This window comes from Salvelinus namaycush, chromosome 31 (genome assembly GCF_016432855.1).
Source record: "Salvelinus namaycush isolate Seneca chromosome 31, SaNama_1.0, whole genome shotgun sequence".
Classification (NCBI taxonomy): Eukaryota; Metazoa; Chordata; class Actinopteri; order Salmoniformes; family Salmonidae; genus Salvelinus; species Salvelinus namaycush.
The window spans coordinates 44,304,773-44,320,780 of NC_052337.1; the positions used below are offsets into that span (position 1 = coordinate 44,304,773).

A 16,008-nucleotide genomic window follows, 5' to 3' on the forward strand; every position below is an offset into this window, starting at 1 on the left:
AAAAATGAAGAAAGCTATGAGTGTCCCAAATGGCACCATATTCCCTATATAGTGCATTACTTTTGACCAGGGGCCTATGGTGCCATTTGAGAGGCAGCCTAGTACTGTACAAGATACGCAGACAGACAACTGACCTCTGGCTGAGCCTGGTGGAAGGACGCCCACTCCTTCACGAAGTCTGCCGTACTCTGCTGTGGCACCTCCTGGGTGATAACCACCACGCGTTCCTTGTCCCCCTGCGTGGGGTTGGGCCCGAGGGGCAGTGAAGCCTCGTCAGGGGGGAGCATGCTCTGGGGGACACAGGCGATGAAGTGACCACAGTCCTGCTGGAGGTTGAAGTGGGGTGGGAGGGTTTGCTGGACAGACAAGCCGTAGAGGTGACCCTGCTTGGCTTCAGAGGTCTGGCTCTTACAGATCTGGAGCGAGAGAGAGAAACATACTGGTTATAGTTGGTAGAGAATGGAGGAGGGGAGAGTCAACGCCATAATGTGGAGAGAATTAGGAAAATGTCTGCCTGGCACTTTCAGAGAACAGAGTGGAGGAGGAAGAGACTGCTTAGACCACAATATGCATAGTGAGGAAAATACTTGAATTACATTGATACACAAGAGTCAAAGCCCTGATGTGGACAGAATGTGGAAATACTTCAGTTATATTGAAACAGTTTTATGACTTGTATACTATCTCTGCATCCAGAATCAAATCTTGCCTGTGTGCTTGCACACTACTTGTCTGTCACAAGAGACTTTGCAAGAGATTCCCCCCCTTATTGTACTACTTGTTTGCAGCTTCAAGTAGAGACATTAACACGTTCTCCACTTGCACTTAGTGAGATTTAGTATTCTCACTCGCCAAGCTTTAAATCCCGCATTCATTCCGATCTTGCTTTCAAGCAGACAAACACTGGTACACTTATGGCAGCTCAGATGAATGAGTCTCATGTACAATACGTGCAAAGCCAAACACTGTGCGTCGCATCCCAAATGGCACCTTATTCCCTACATAGTGCACTACTTTTGACCAGAGTCATATAGACCCTAGGCAAAAGTAGTGCACTATATTGGGAATAGGGTGAGCTCTGATATGACATAGGGTACTTCCCAAATTGCACCCAATTCCATATATAGTGCAATACCTTTGACCAGGGCCCATAGGGAAATGTAGTGCACTATATAAGGAATGGGGTGTAATTTGGGACAGTCTGATGATTACTATGAAGGCTGGATTATTTCATACACTGTGTGTGTGTGAGAGAGAGAGGGGATCTTTGATGTGTGTGTGTGTGTGTGTGTGTGTGTGTGTGTGTGTGTGTGTGTGTGTGTGTGTGTGTGTGTGTGTGTGTGTGTGTGTGTGTGTGTGTGTGTGTGTGTGTGTGTGTGTGTGTGTGTACAGGCCTTGACAACAGGCCTGTGTATAACTGTAAATCCTGGCTGGCATGTAAAGATTAATGGACCCAGAGACATTAGGAAAGACTATGCAGAGCCTCGGGCAGCAAACCTCCCTTAACACACACGGCCCTGCTCTCGATTTACACGTTGCTAATGACTTTGGGACAAAGGTCAGTCAGAATGAATGCAGAGCAGCACACCCTCCTCCCTCCACGGCAGGCTACAGTACATTCCCTGGAGGAACACTAGAAGGGTGGGACCTTCTCTTCTCTCAGAGAACAAACAAAATCTGTCCCAAATGGCACCCTATCTCCTATATGGTCAAAAGTAGTGCACTATGTAGGGAATAACATGCCATTTGGCACATACACAAAGTGAAGGGGCTGTGGCTCCCTCTGGTTCTCTAAACAGTCAAAAAGCGTGTTGAGGGGTCGACTTACTTCATTGGACAGGTTTCATTGTTTAATGAGCTAGTCTTTAACAAGGTAGGAAGATGACCTTGGTTGATGAGTAGAACTTACACAGTCCAATCACAGGGGAGTCTGAACGTACACAATCCAATCAGAGAGGAGTTTGAATTTAAACTACAGATTACAAAGAACCTCTTCTCACGCTAATTATGTCTCTCACCGACACACACACATGCACAACCTCGCCACACGCTTGTTTATAAATCCACACGTCCCCCCCCCCCCTAAATGTATTCTCAGCCTTGTTGTTTTGTCTTTCAGACTTATTGTAAACATTAAACACCAGAGTCCTTGATATCAAAACATTTTGATTATCAAGCACTACATGAGCCTTGGCCCCCAAAAACAATCCCACTTTGAAACTCAAGAACACGGATAGACATATCTCCCTAGGGAAAGCGTTCTTCTGACATAAAAGGGGCCTAAATGTAGGTTAACTAAGAAAGTTTATATTCAGTTACCTTGACTGTGTGTGTAGTGTAAAACTTTGAAATTTAAGACCACAGAGAGCTATAGAGATGAAAGGTATCTAATGTTGTCACCTTGACAGCGTAGGAGTTAGATGGGTCGGAGGCGCAGGCAGCAGAGTAGTACACAGCATCGCCTGCATTACAGCTGGCTTTGTTACAGGTCAGTTTGAACAGGGACCAGTTGCTCTCATCGAAGCGCAGCGTGTTCTTCTGATTGCGGGTGAAGTGGTCCTCACATTTCAGAGCCAGGCGCCGCAACGACTCAGCGTACAGGCCTCCCAGCTTAGAGTAGATGCCCTCTCTACTGTCTATGTTACTGAGCAGGGTCTGCAGCTGCAGGCTAGAGCCGTGGGTGGGCCCGGAGGCTGAGAGGTGAGGGCCGCTGAGCTGGGGGGAGGAGGAGGAGGTGATGCTGCCTCGGCTGTGTCCTCCGAGTCCACCACGTACTTTCAGGGGTTCGTCCAGGGTCCGGGAGTGCAGGGGGCGACCTGGAGGGCCATGACAGCGCTCTAGTGATTCGGAGGAGTAGAGGGGACGGGGGTCGACAGGGGAGGACGGGAGGCTGGACAGGGATGGTATGCTTGGACGAGATGCGTTGCTCTCGGAACCACCGGTGAAGGGGAGGCGGGGGAAGGCCCAGAACAGGGGTTTCCCGGCTGCGCTGTCAGGGGCGGAGACGGTGCGGTTCACCATCTTCTTCTCGGGGAGAGGCGGTGGCTGCAGCTGGTTGGAAAGGTTGTTGCTAGGGAACGGGTCAGGGTGAGGAGACACTGGAGAGGAGTCCATGGGGCTTCTGGGAAATGGGGAGGCGCACGACAGACGAGGGGCATCGTGGGAACCTGTAGAGAGCGAGAGAGAAGTCATCAGTATTCATGTTGATATTGGATATCACACCGAGACAGGCTACAGGCACAAGATAAAATATTACATTTGAAGCACATTTCCATTTTTTATATACTGAATTTACTTAAACACTGGAGAACTACTAGTACCAGCAGCATCAACACTTCTCTGATTAAACAGTTGCCGAATCCATATAGATATAAAAAACATTTGATCAAAACTGCATCAAAACAATATCTCACATTAGAAAAAACTCTGAGCTGACTTCTCTGAAGTGTGTGGTGTATGTAAGAACCCAAGCTGAGCCATAAGGGAGACTGGGCATCTATCACACCACAGTGCATGTATGCCCCACTTTGGATCTAAAAGCACCCACTAACTTGTCATTTTTGCAGATTATAAGTGTTTGCACTAGTAATGTATCAATATTTGTCTATGAAATAACCAATGAACATATAGCACAACTTTTGGATTTCACCCCCGTCTCAAAATCAAATGGTTTTGATCGTTTGGAGGTTTTAGCAGAGTAAGCTTCTCTTCTCCTCTTGCTTTGGCAAAGCAGTGCTGCTCGCCAAAAGGGTTTGCTGTCCTTGTTTATGAAATGATAATTCGGGAAGTATTCGACCCCTTGACTTTTTCCACATTTTGTTATGTTACAGCCGTATTCTATTCCCCTCATCAATCTACACACAATACCCCATAATGACCAAGCTTAAACAGGTTTTTAGAAGAAGAAAAAATGAGTATTCAGACACTATTCAGACAGTACTTTGTTGAAGCACCTTTTTTCTCCCCAATTTCGTGGTATCCAATTGGTAGTTAGTCTTGTCCCATCACTGCAACTCCCATACAGACTCGTGCGAGGCAAAGGTCGGGAGCCATGCGTCCTCCAAAAAACAACCCAGCCGCACTGCTTTTTAACACAATACCCGGAAGCCAGCCCACCAATGTGTCTGAGGAAACACCGTACACCTGGCAACCGTGTCAGCGTGCAGTACGCCCGGCCCGCCACAGGAGTCGCTAGAGCCTGATTGAACAACAACATCTCTGTCGGCCAAACCCTCCCCTAATCTGGACAACGCTGGGCCAATTGTGCGCCGCCCCATGGGTCTCCCGGTTGCGGCCGGCTGTGACAGAGCCTGGACTCGAACCAGGATCTCTAGTGGTATAGCTAGCACTGCGGTACAGTGCCTTAGACCATTGCGGCACTCGGGGGGCCCTTGTTGAAGCACCTTTGGCAGCGATTACAGCCTCAAGTCTTCAAACTTGGCACACCTGTATTTGGGGAGTTTCTCCCATTGTTCTCTGCAGATCCTCTCAAGCTCTGTCAGGTTGGATGGGGAGCGTTGCTGCACAGCTATTTTCAGGTCTCTCCAGAGATGTTTGATCGGGTTCAAGTCCGGGCTCTGGCTGGGCCACTCATGGACATTCAGAGACTTATCCTGAAACCACTCCTGCGTTGTCTTGGCTTTGTGCTTAGGGTTATTATCCTGTTGAAAGGTGAACCTTTGCCCCAGTCTGAGGTCAGGTTTTCATCAAGGATCTCTCTGTACTTTGCTCCGTTCATCTTTCCCTTGATCCTGACTAGTCTCCCAGCCCCTGCCGCTGAAAAACATCCCCACAGCATGATGCTACCACCACCATGTTTCACAGCAGGGATGGTGCCAGGTTTCCTCCAGACGTGACACTTGGCATTCGGGCCAAAGTGTTCAATCTTGGTTTCATCAGACCAGAGAATCTTGTTTCTCATGGTCTGAGAATCCTTTAGGTGCCTTTTGGCAAACCAAGTGGGCTGTCATGTGCCTTTTACTGAGGAGTGGCTTCCATCTGGCCACTACCATAAAAGCATGATTGGTGGAGTGCTGCAGAGATGGTTGTCCTTCTACAAGGCTCTCCCATCTCCACAGAGGAACTCTGGAGCTCTGTCAGAGTGACCATCGGGTTCTTGGTCACCTCCCTGACCAAGGGCCTTCTCCCTCGATTGCTCAGTTTGTCCGGGTGGCCAGCTCTAGGGAGAGTCTTGGTGGTTCCAAACTTCTTCCATTTAAAAATGATGGAGGCAACTGCGTTCTTGGGGACCTTCAATGCTGCCGAAATGTTTTGGTACCCTTCCCCAGATCTGTGCCTCGACACAATCCTGTTTTGGAGCTCTACGGACAGTTCCTGGTTTTAGCTCTAACATGCACTGTCAACTGTGGGACCTTATATAGACAGGTGTGTGCCTTTCCAAATCATGTCCAATCAATTGAATTTACCACAGGTGGACTCCAATTAAGTTGTAGAAACATCAAGGATGATCAATGGAAGCAGGATGCACCTGAGCTCAATTTCGAGTCTCATAGCAAAGGGTCTGAACACTTATGTAAATAAGGTATCCGTTTGTTTTTTTCTGTCTAAAAAACAGTTTTTGCTTTGTCATTATGGAGTATAGATTGAGTTTTTATTTTTTATTAAATCCATTTTAGAATAGGACTGTAACGTAACAATGTGGAAAAAGTGAAGTGGTCTGAATACTTTCTGAATACACTGACTGTTTATAGCAAAACTATCCAAACTATTGCAGATGGTGAACCTGAACAATCAAAATAAAATTGAATGCAAGCTGTCACGTTCCTGACCTTATTTGCCTTTGTTTTACTTTGTTTAGTTGGTCAGGACGTGAGCTGGGTGGGTAGTCTATGTTATGTGTTTCTATGTTGGGTTGAATGTGTTGCCTGATATGGTTCTCAATTAGAGGCAGGTGTTTGACGTTTCCTCTGATTGAGAACCATATTAAGGTAGGCTGTTCTCACTGTTTGTTTGTGGGTGATTGTTCCTGTGTCTGTGTCTGTTGCACCACACGGGACTGTTTCGTTTGTTCGTTCGTTTGGCTAGTCTTTCCTGTTCGTGCGTTCTTCGTGTCTATATGTAAGTTCTCAAGTTCAGGTCTGTCTTCGTCGTTTTGTTGTTTTGTATTTTCAAAGTGTTTTTCGTGTTCGTCTTGTCTTTAATAAATATCCATTATGTCTGCATACAACGCTGCGTTTTGGTCCGACCCTTACTCCTCCTCCTCATCCGAGGAGGAGGCATTAGACAGCCGTTACACAAGCCTTGATCAGCAGGTAGGCTATAGCCAGATCAGAGTTGTGTCTCTAGTAGCTTACTTTTATTCTGGTAACTAATAAAGCCTAATATTGTGCAAGCCATTTTACAAGCATTTGAATGCTGAAGGTGCTCTGCAGCTATACAAGATCAGAAATAGACCTCTCTTCGGGCGGTGCGCGAAGCTGGGCACAGTGTGCAGTTTGACTAGGCTACTGATATTCCCTGGGGTTGTTCGGCACGCAAATGGACTTGCAGATCAACGACTATCAACGCATTTGAAAGAGCGGTACTTTCAGAAGGTAGAAAGAAAGTTATTTGAGAAGAAAAAACAAACAAACCGACGATTCGTAACCTTTTGAATTGATTTTCTGACTGATGCATGCTAGATCTGGATTGGTTTGGGGTCCCGCGGTCCCGATCTTAAACATTTGAACTAGGGTCCAATGCGTATTAGTGAATCGTTACATCCCAAGTAAACACCCATCTCTACCATAAACAGGGTTCGTATAGAACAGGTACAATTGGCCACCAAGGGTTCAGAGACTGAGCAATAGGGAGAGTGAGGAGAGCGACTAACTGACGCTAGTAGTTACTGTTGAACTAGGAGCCTACCGCCTCAGGCGCCTGTATTGATTCTTATAATTGGAGCTTTGTGTCCTTGTGCCTCCCTCACCCAGAATGCTATAAATATATAGTACATTACCAATACAGTACATTACCCCTCACCCACAAACCTACAGTACATTAACCCTAACCCATAAACCTATAGTACGTTTTTCCATAAACATACCGCGCATTACCCATATGTAACAGACTGCATTCTGTTCTGCCCCGAGTGGGGATTAAACTAGCGATCTTCTGCCCAGCAACACACGCAACTCAAAGCCAACCGTCTTAGCCAACAGAGCAAGCTACATTACCCCTCACCCATAGACCTATAGTAAATTGCATTATCCATTACAGTACATTATCCACAACAGCATCTGCCTGGGTGACTTTGGCGAGCTGCACCCATCTTATCACTGTGCCACTGTGGCCCCTCCCTTATCACGTCTAACATCTTAGACACATTTTCATCTATTCCAAGTTCCCTGAGAGGGTGTAGCGAGGGAGTTCAATATGATGGCCAACATGTCTGCTGTGCTCTACCATTAGGAAATGGTGAATTAAAGAGTACAATATAAAGAATGTGAAACTCCATCGTCTAACCCAGAGAGATGGGTAAGTGTGTGGTTGTTGACAGTAAGGCGGCATCTCAAATGGCACCCTATTCCCTACAAAGTGCACTACTTTTGAACAGACCTTTGGGCCCTGGTCAAAAGTAGTGAACACTGTAGGAAATAGAGTCACATTTGTAACACAGACTAAACGAGTGGGTTTCCAGAGCGGAAATCTAAACGAAAGATGGCATGTATGCACGGAGCAACAACAGCCCTTATTTTCCTCGTTATCAAAGTGCCATAATTATCTCTTCAAACACTTCCCAGGAAGTGCGGCAATTACATACTGTCTGGGAGTGTCCCAAATGGCACCGTATTCCTTATGTGGCCCATTACTTTTGACAGGAGACCTATGGTCATAAGTAGTGCACTACATAGTGAACAAGGTGCCATTTGAGTTGCATCCCATGGGCTTATATGGAGAGACGAAGACAGTGACGCCAAACAAGAGGGACGGTGCGTCAGACCTCAGCCAGCAGTGTGCAGGGTTAGACACACACACACACACACTCACTTGCACTCAAACGCACACTGATCCAATCTGTCTATCTGGAGACAGTATATTTCAAAACAAAGGCTGGTCACACAGACAGAGAGACAGGCACACACACAATTTGAAAGAGGAAGAGGACAGAGAAACGAACACTTGACTTCTGCTCCTATAACCTCATATCTGCAGTGGCCTTTTCCTCTTCTGATTGTTCTCTCAATTTCAACCTAGTTAGATGGCTTCCTTCTAGTCGAACCATGTGACTACCACAATAGGAAAACAAGTGAAGACGTTTTTCCTAATCAGGTAACATGGTATAAAGGGCAAGATTTCCCGCAGGAGCAACTCTGGGGCACAATTCTTTTACATTATTTCCCCTGATGATGTTGGATGTGTGTAGTTATGGCTGCACAATTCATCAAATTCAGATCAAAATTGAGATATTGACGTGCAATATCCGTATCGCAAGAGGCTGCGATTTTCTCCTTTCTTTGACACTCCGTTAATACAAAAAAAAACGAGGCTATGGCACATCCTCCAATAAGATGCGCTAGACTCTGTTCATTCACTCTCTACAGATGTAGGATCTTAAATGCAGGAAATGAAACATTTGTAGTGTCGTTGAGATTTCCACTTTGACATTTCAGACTTGATTTTCCCTTACGACAAATGTATCAACCCCTACAAAAATGTCCATTAATTATAATCTGCATTTCCTTTTGCTGCAGGATTAATTTCCTGCTGTAGCAAACTGGCTCAAATATAGATCCTACATCTGTACATGCACAGAGGATGCTGACCAATCGCAAGCGAACTCTCTCACTCTCTGCATGGCTTGTGCATGCTGGCCAATCACAAGCGTCCCCGCTTAAAGCGTGCAGTTAGACTCTGGTGAGGAAAGAAAGGGTTTTACCTGTGTGTGTTTATCAGAACAACAACGTCGATTTGGTGCCAAAGAAAGGCGCACCTTCTGTGATAATGGCAGTATTTTGGCTACAGGCAAACCGATGTCATCCAAATTGATGTGTTGTGTAAAAAGTGGCTCAGAGTTGTGGCGACAACAAGAGGCAACATGACAAATGTATTAAATCATTTGAAGAATAACCATCCCCTACTTTACGATGATTGCATGGTGGAAAAAAAACATCTGACAGTAGCAAAGCCCCTCAGCCACAACCAGCCACCTGAACAGGCATTGATTGCAGACACATAGAAATCACAGAGGCTATCACCTATCATATAGCTTAAGAAATGTTCCTATTTACACAGTCAGCAAAGATGGCTTCAAGAAGATGATAAACAAGCTGGACAGGAGATACAAGATTCCATCTCGCACGTATTTCTCCCAAGTCGCCATTCCAACACTGTATAACAAAATGAAGGGAGAAGTTGAAACATTGAGTGTCGCTTTGAATGACTGGACCAAACTTCAATGTTTTGGACACAGGCTGCACCTTGTAATCGGTAACCTATGTTTTACATGTTTGTGTTAAAGCACTTTGTCTTCTCCTTTCAATTATAATAACGATTGAGTCTACTTATACATAATTACACAATCATAAGCTTCCTATTCCGTCTGTAGCCTATGGGTACCTGAATAAATAATTAACTTACGTTAATTAAGAACTCATAATGGTAAAATAGAAATAAGGAACTCATTATGTTATTCATTAATTAATAAGTGCAGTGCTTTATAGCACATTATTTTGATAATAAAAATGTGTTTTAATACAGTTGAAGTCGGAAGTTTACATACACCTTAGCCAAATACATTTAAACTCAGTTTTCCACAATTCCTGACATTTAATCCTAGTAAAAATTCCCTGTCTTAAGTCAAATAAGATCACCACTTTATTTTAAGAATGTGAAATGTCAGAATAATAGTAGAGAGAATGATTTATTTCAGCTTTTATTTCTTTCATCACATTCCCAGTGGGTCAGAAGTTTACATACACTCAATTAGTATTTGGTAGCATTGCCTTTAAATAGTTCAACTTGGGTCAAACGTTTCGGGTAGCCTTCCACAAGCTTCCCACAATAAGTTGGGTGAATTTTGTCCCATTCCTCCTGACAGAGCTTGTGTAACTGAGTCAGGTTTGTAGGGCTCCTTGCTCGCACACGCCTTTTCAGTTCTGCCCACACATTTTCTATGGTATTGAGGTCAGGGCTTTGTGATGGCCACTCCAATAACTTGACTTTGTTGTCCTTACATGGAACCCAAACCGGCTGCGCACGTTCGCCATCGTGCGCTATCGTGCATACATTTAATTTGTCCCCCTACACCAAACGCGATCACGACATGCAGGTTAAAATATCAAAACAAACTCTGAACCAATGACATTAATTTGGGGACAGGTCGAAAAGCATTAAACATGTATGGCAATTTAGCTAGTTAGCTTGCACTTGCTAGCTAATTTGTCTTATTTAGCTAGCTTGCTGTTGCTAGCTAATTTCTCCTGTGATATAAACATTGAGTTGTTATTTTACCTGAAATGCACAAGGTCCTCTACTCCGCCAATTAATCCACACATAAAACTCTCCTCCTTCCAGGCCTTTTCAGCTTTGAACTTATATGGTGATTGGCATCTACACTTTCATAGTATTACCACGACAACCGGCAAAACAGTTCGTCTTTCAATCACCAACGTGGGTATAACCAATGAGGAGATGGCACGTGGGTACTTGCTTCTATAAACCAATGAGGAGATGGGAGAGGCAGGACTTGCAGCGCGATCTGCGTCAGAAATAGGAATGACTTCTATTTTAGCCCTTGGCAACGCAGACTCTCGTTGGCGCGCACAATAATTGAATAACATATATTCCTACATTTATTTTGCAACGCTCGCGCACGCAGTCAGGGTATTAGGCCATTTTGCCACAACTTTGGAAGTATGCTTGGGGTCATTGTCCATTTGGAAGACCCATTTGCGACCAAGCTTTAACTTCCTGACTATTGTCTTGAGATGTCTCTTCAATATATCCACATAATGTTTCTTCTTCATGATGCCATTTGTTTTGTGAAGTGCACCAGTCCCTCCTGCAGCAAAACACCCCCACAACATGATGCTGCCACCCCGGTGCTTCACGGTTGGGATGGTGTTCTTTGGCTTGCAAGCCTCCCCCTTTTTCCTCCAAACATAATGATGGTCATTATGGCCAAACAGTTCTATTTTTGTTTCATCAGACCAGAGGACATTTCTCCAAAAAGTACGATCTTTGTCCCCATGTGCAGTTGCAAACCGTAGTCTGGCTTTTTTATGGCGGTTTTGGAGCAGTGGCTTCTTCCTTGCTGAGCAGCCTTTCAGGTTATGTCTATATAGGACTCGTTTTATTGTGGATATAGATACTTTTGTACCCGTTACCTCCAGCATCTTCACAAGGTCCTTTGCTGTTGTTCTGGGATTGATTTGCGCTTTCGCACCAAAGTACGTTCATCTCTAGGAGACAGAACGCGTCTCCTCCCCGAGCGGTATGACTGCTGCGTGGTCCCATGGTGTTTATACTTGCGCACTATTGTTTGTACAGATGAACGTGGTACCTTCAGGCGTTTGGAAATTGCTCCCAAGGATGAACCAGACTTGTGGAGGTCTACAATTTTTTTTTCTGAGGTCTTGGCTGATTTCTTTAGATTTTCCCATGATGTCAAGCAAAAAGGCATTGAGTTTGAAGGTATGCCTTGAAATACATCCACAGGTACACCTCCAATTGACTCAAATTATGTCAATTAGCCTATCAGAAGCTTCTAAAGCCATGACATCATTTTCTCGAATTTCCCAATCTGTTTAAAGGCACAGTCAACTTAGTGTATGTAAACTTCTGACCCACTGGAATTGTGATACAGTGAATTATATGTGAAATAATCTGTCTGTAAACAATTGTTGGAAAAAGGACGTGTGTCATGCACAAAGTAGATGTCCTAACCGACTTGCCAAAACTATAGTTTGTTAACGAGAAATGTGTGGAGTGGTTGAAAAACGAGTTTTAATGACTCCAACCTAAGTGTATGTAAACCTAAGTGTAATAATCCAACTACTGTCATATGTAGCCTATAACAATGTTGGAAAATATTTGTTTCATTTGAATTTATATTTAGTTACCACAGTATGTATGTTTGAAAATCGCAACTCATAATCGCAATTGCAATATCTGGCCCCCCCCTAAAAACTATTCGATATTTTGTCCAAATCGCACAGCCTTGTGTGTAGCGCTCACTTATTTTTTTTTTGTTCTGCTCTCGTATCTCTTGTCCCTCGTTTTTGTGTCCCGGCGGGTGGCTGTACTCACCAGAATCAGAGAGGGCTCTGTTGGAACCTCCAGGCAGGCTGTCAATAGAGGCTGTAGGCAGGCTGCTGCTCCCCAGGCCGCAGAGACTGTAGGACAGGCTCTCTACAGAGCCCTGCTGGCTACACCGGTCCAGCTCCACACTGCTCTGACTCATCTTACCAGACACCCTGCAGAGAGAGGAACATAGAGACTGACTGACTGTGTGTGTATGCGTGTGGGGGGATTGTTTAGTGCCTTTTCTCCATAACCAGGAAGTGAAATGAATAATAACGAAACAGCTTCCCACCATTAAAAACAAACGAACACTCACTGTTATCATGTCTGATGCTTGCACTGCTTAAAAACATCTAACAAAATGTCTCTATTGCACCTCTCAACAATTACAGACAGTGTTCTCTATTCTTCCAACCAGTTAAAAAGAACACAGAATCTTAGTACCCCTGTCTAATTTCAGGAAACTGGTCCAGTGTGTGTTGTGTTGTGTGCTGCTTCCCTGTCAGTTTTGCTTCAGGGAAGGAGACGGTTGTTTACGATCTACTTTTGATCTTCTCTTTCATCTTATCCAGATATCTCAACCTGTCTGGATGTGAATAAGACAGTAAGGCCACTCCATTAGGTAACTTGCCTCAACTCTTCACAAGAACACATAAAACATCAGATAGATTACTCTCACTTTCCTGGCTGACTGAGTGTTTGTTATTGCTGAGTGTTTGTTACTGCTGTGTCTCTTTTAGATAAAGAATATTCTAGCACACAATACTTAGAACCAAAACAATGCCAAGTCATGAAAAAGAGACAATACAGACTGTAGTTTGCCGAATTGACCGTTCAATAATGCTGTTTTTGAAAACGTTTGCCACTTTCCACCTCCTAGCCCCATTTAATAATTTACCTGTTCTCCAAATCAACCGACAAAAAGCTCTACTCTAAAACGATAGATATTAAATCAATTTTTGGTTTCCCCTGCCATGATTGCGCCTATCTGGTTATATCTGAATGAAAAGGAGCTCCATCCTCCTGGGGTAATTTTTCTGATCATGGGACTAGACTAGATTAGACTGAGTGACAAGCCGGCCACTGCTATTCAGTTGCTTCATTATAGCTGGTTAATGGGATAACAGAGCATAGGATCGGCTCCTTCATCTCAGCTCAGATTGACTGTCTCTATTGCTCTATCCACCGGGTCTTTTAACTACAATCACCTCGTAAATCACCACAGCAAAATGTGTGTGTGTGTGTGTGAACCCTTCTCATTCTTGAGCAGAGCAGGACCCAGTATTATTTTTCACACAAGGTTTACAGTGGCTTGCGAAAGTATTCATCCCCCTTGGCATTTTTCCTATTTTGTTGCCTTACAACATGGAATTCAAATATATTTTTTGGGGGGGTTTGTATCATTTGATTTACACAACATGCCTACCACTTTGAAGATGCAAAATATTTTTTATTGTGAAACAAATAAGAAATAAGACAAAAAAAACTGAAAACTTGAGCGTGCATAACTATTCACCGCCCCAAAGTCAATACTTTGTATAGCCACCTTTTGCAGCAATTACAGCTGCAAGTCTCTTGGGGCATGTCTCTATAAGCTTGGCACATCTAGCCACTTGGGTTTTTGCCCATTCTTCAAGGCAAAACTGCTCCAGCTCCTTCAAGTTGGATGGGTTCTGCTGGTGTACAGCAATCTTTAAGTCATACCACAGATTCTCAATTGGATTGAGGTCAGGGCTTTGACTAGGCCATTCCAAGACATTTAGATGTTTCCCCTTAAACCACTCGAGTGTTGCTTTTGCAGTATGCTTATGGTCATTGTCCTGCTGGAAGGTGAACCTCCGTCCCAGTCTCAAATCTCTGAAAGACTGAAACAGGTTTCCCCTCAAGAAATTCCCTGTATTTAGCTCCATCCATCATTCCTTCAATTCTGACCAGTTTCCCAGTCCCTGCCGATGAAAAACATCGATGGTGTTCTCGGGGTGATGAAAGGTGTTGAGTTTGCGCCAAACATAGAGTTTTTCTTGATGGCCAAAAAGCTCAATTTTAGTCTCATCCCACCAGAGTACCTTCTTCCATAGGTTTGGGGAGTCTCCCACATGCCTTTTGGCGAACACCAAACGTGTTTGCTTATTTTTTTCTTTAAGCAATGGCTGTTTTCTGGCCATTCTTCCGTAAAGCCCAGCTCTGTGGAGTGTACGGCTTAAAGTGGTCCTATGGACAGATGCTCAAATCTCCGCTGTGGAGCTTTGCAGCTCCTTATCTTTGGTCTCTTTGTTGCCTCTCTGATTAATGCCCTGCTTGCCTGGTCCGTGAGTTTTGGTGGTGGGCCCTCTCTTGGCATGTTTGTTGTGATGCCATAGTCTTTCAATTTTTTAATAATGGATTTAATGGTGCTCTGTGGGATGTTCAAAGTTTCTGATATTTTTTTATAACCCAACCCTGATCTGTACTTCTCCACAACATTGTCCCTGACCTGTTTGGAGAGCTCCTTGGTCTTCATGGTGCCGCTTGCTTGGTGGTGCCCCTTGCTTAGTGGTGTTGCAGACTCTGGGGCCTTTCAGAACAGGTGTATGTATACTGAGATCATGTGACACTTAGATTGCACACAGGTGGACTTTATTTAACTAATTATGTGACTTCTGAAGGTAATTGGTTGCACCAGATCTTATTTAGGGGCTTCATAGAAAAGGGGGTGAATACATATGCACGCACCACTTTTCCGTTTAAAAAATAATAATAATTTAAACAAGTTATTTTTTAAATTTCGCTTCACCAATTTGGATTTTTTTAAATTTATGTCCATTACATGAAATCCAAATAAAAATCAATTTAAATTACAGGTTGTAATGCAAGGAAATAGGAAAAACACCAAGGAGGATGAATACTTTTGCAAGGCACTGTATGATGATGAAAGATGGTGTCACGTTCCTGACCTGTTTTCTGTTGTTTGGTATGTGTTTATTGGTCAGGGCGTGAGTTTTGGGTGGGCAGTCTATGTTTTCTGTTTCTATGTTGGTTTTGGGTTGCCTGGTATGGCTCTCAATTAGAGGCAGGTGTTTGACGTTTCCTCTGATTGAGAGTCATATTAAGGTAGGTTGTTCTCACTGTTTGTTTGTGGGTGATTGTCGTCCGTGTCTGTGTCTGCGCACCACACGGGACTGTAGCGTTCGTTTGTAATAGTCTGTTCCTGTTCGTGCGTTCTTCATGTTTTATGTAAGTTCTCTCGTTCAGGTCTGTCTACTTCGTTTTGTAAAATTATCAAGTGTTCTTCGTGTGTTTAGTTTAGTTTTGTTAATAAAGTTCATTATGTATTCACAACCCGCTGCACGTTGGTCCAATCCTTGCTACTCCTCTTCGGATGAAGAGAAGGAGGAGGCCCGTTACAGATGGTGGAAATGTTGAGGTGGAGGTAAAAAGTAAAGGACAGAGTGTGTGTGTGTGTGTGTGTGAGAGAGTGTGGTGGGGGGTGGTGAGTGAGAGGTTGAGGTACTCTCTCTCTCTAAGTTTAAAACTCTGAGATAATTTGTATCCTAAATATCAGATTTCCCTCATCAGATTTTCCCCCAGCTACCATAGGAATGTAATAGTCTTAATTAGTGTCCTGAGTAAATTTAAAGACAACCTCCTCAGTGACAGTCAAGGATACATTACAGGGAAGGACCTTGAGTGAGATTGAGCCTTTAAGAGAAGACATGCATGGACAGCCTCCCATCATTAGGGTCTCATGAAACAGTGCCAATGTCTTATAACTGGACAGGGTATTCG

The 16,008-nt window shown here is 44.1% G+C and overlaps 1 protein-coding gene across 1 annotated transcript in view; it reads right to left on the bottom strand.

Annotated features, from left to right (window-relative positions):
- LOC120026272 (inactive tyrosine-protein kinase PRAG1-like) overlaps positions 1 to 16,008 on the bottom strand; it is a 35,725-nt gene that overhangs the window by 2,724 nt on the left and 16,993 nt on the right. The window contains exons 4-6 of the mRNA XM_038971099.1: positions 12,250 to 12,416; positions 2,401 to 3,167; positions 135 to 416 (exon numbers count right to left, since the gene is read on the bottom strand). Coding sequence (XP_038827027.1) covers positions 135 to 416; positions 2,401 to 3,167; positions 12,250 to 12,416 — 1,216 coding nt within the window. The remainder of the gene's footprint in view (positions 1 to 134; positions 417 to 2,400; positions 3,168 to 12,249; positions 12,417 to 16,008) is intronic.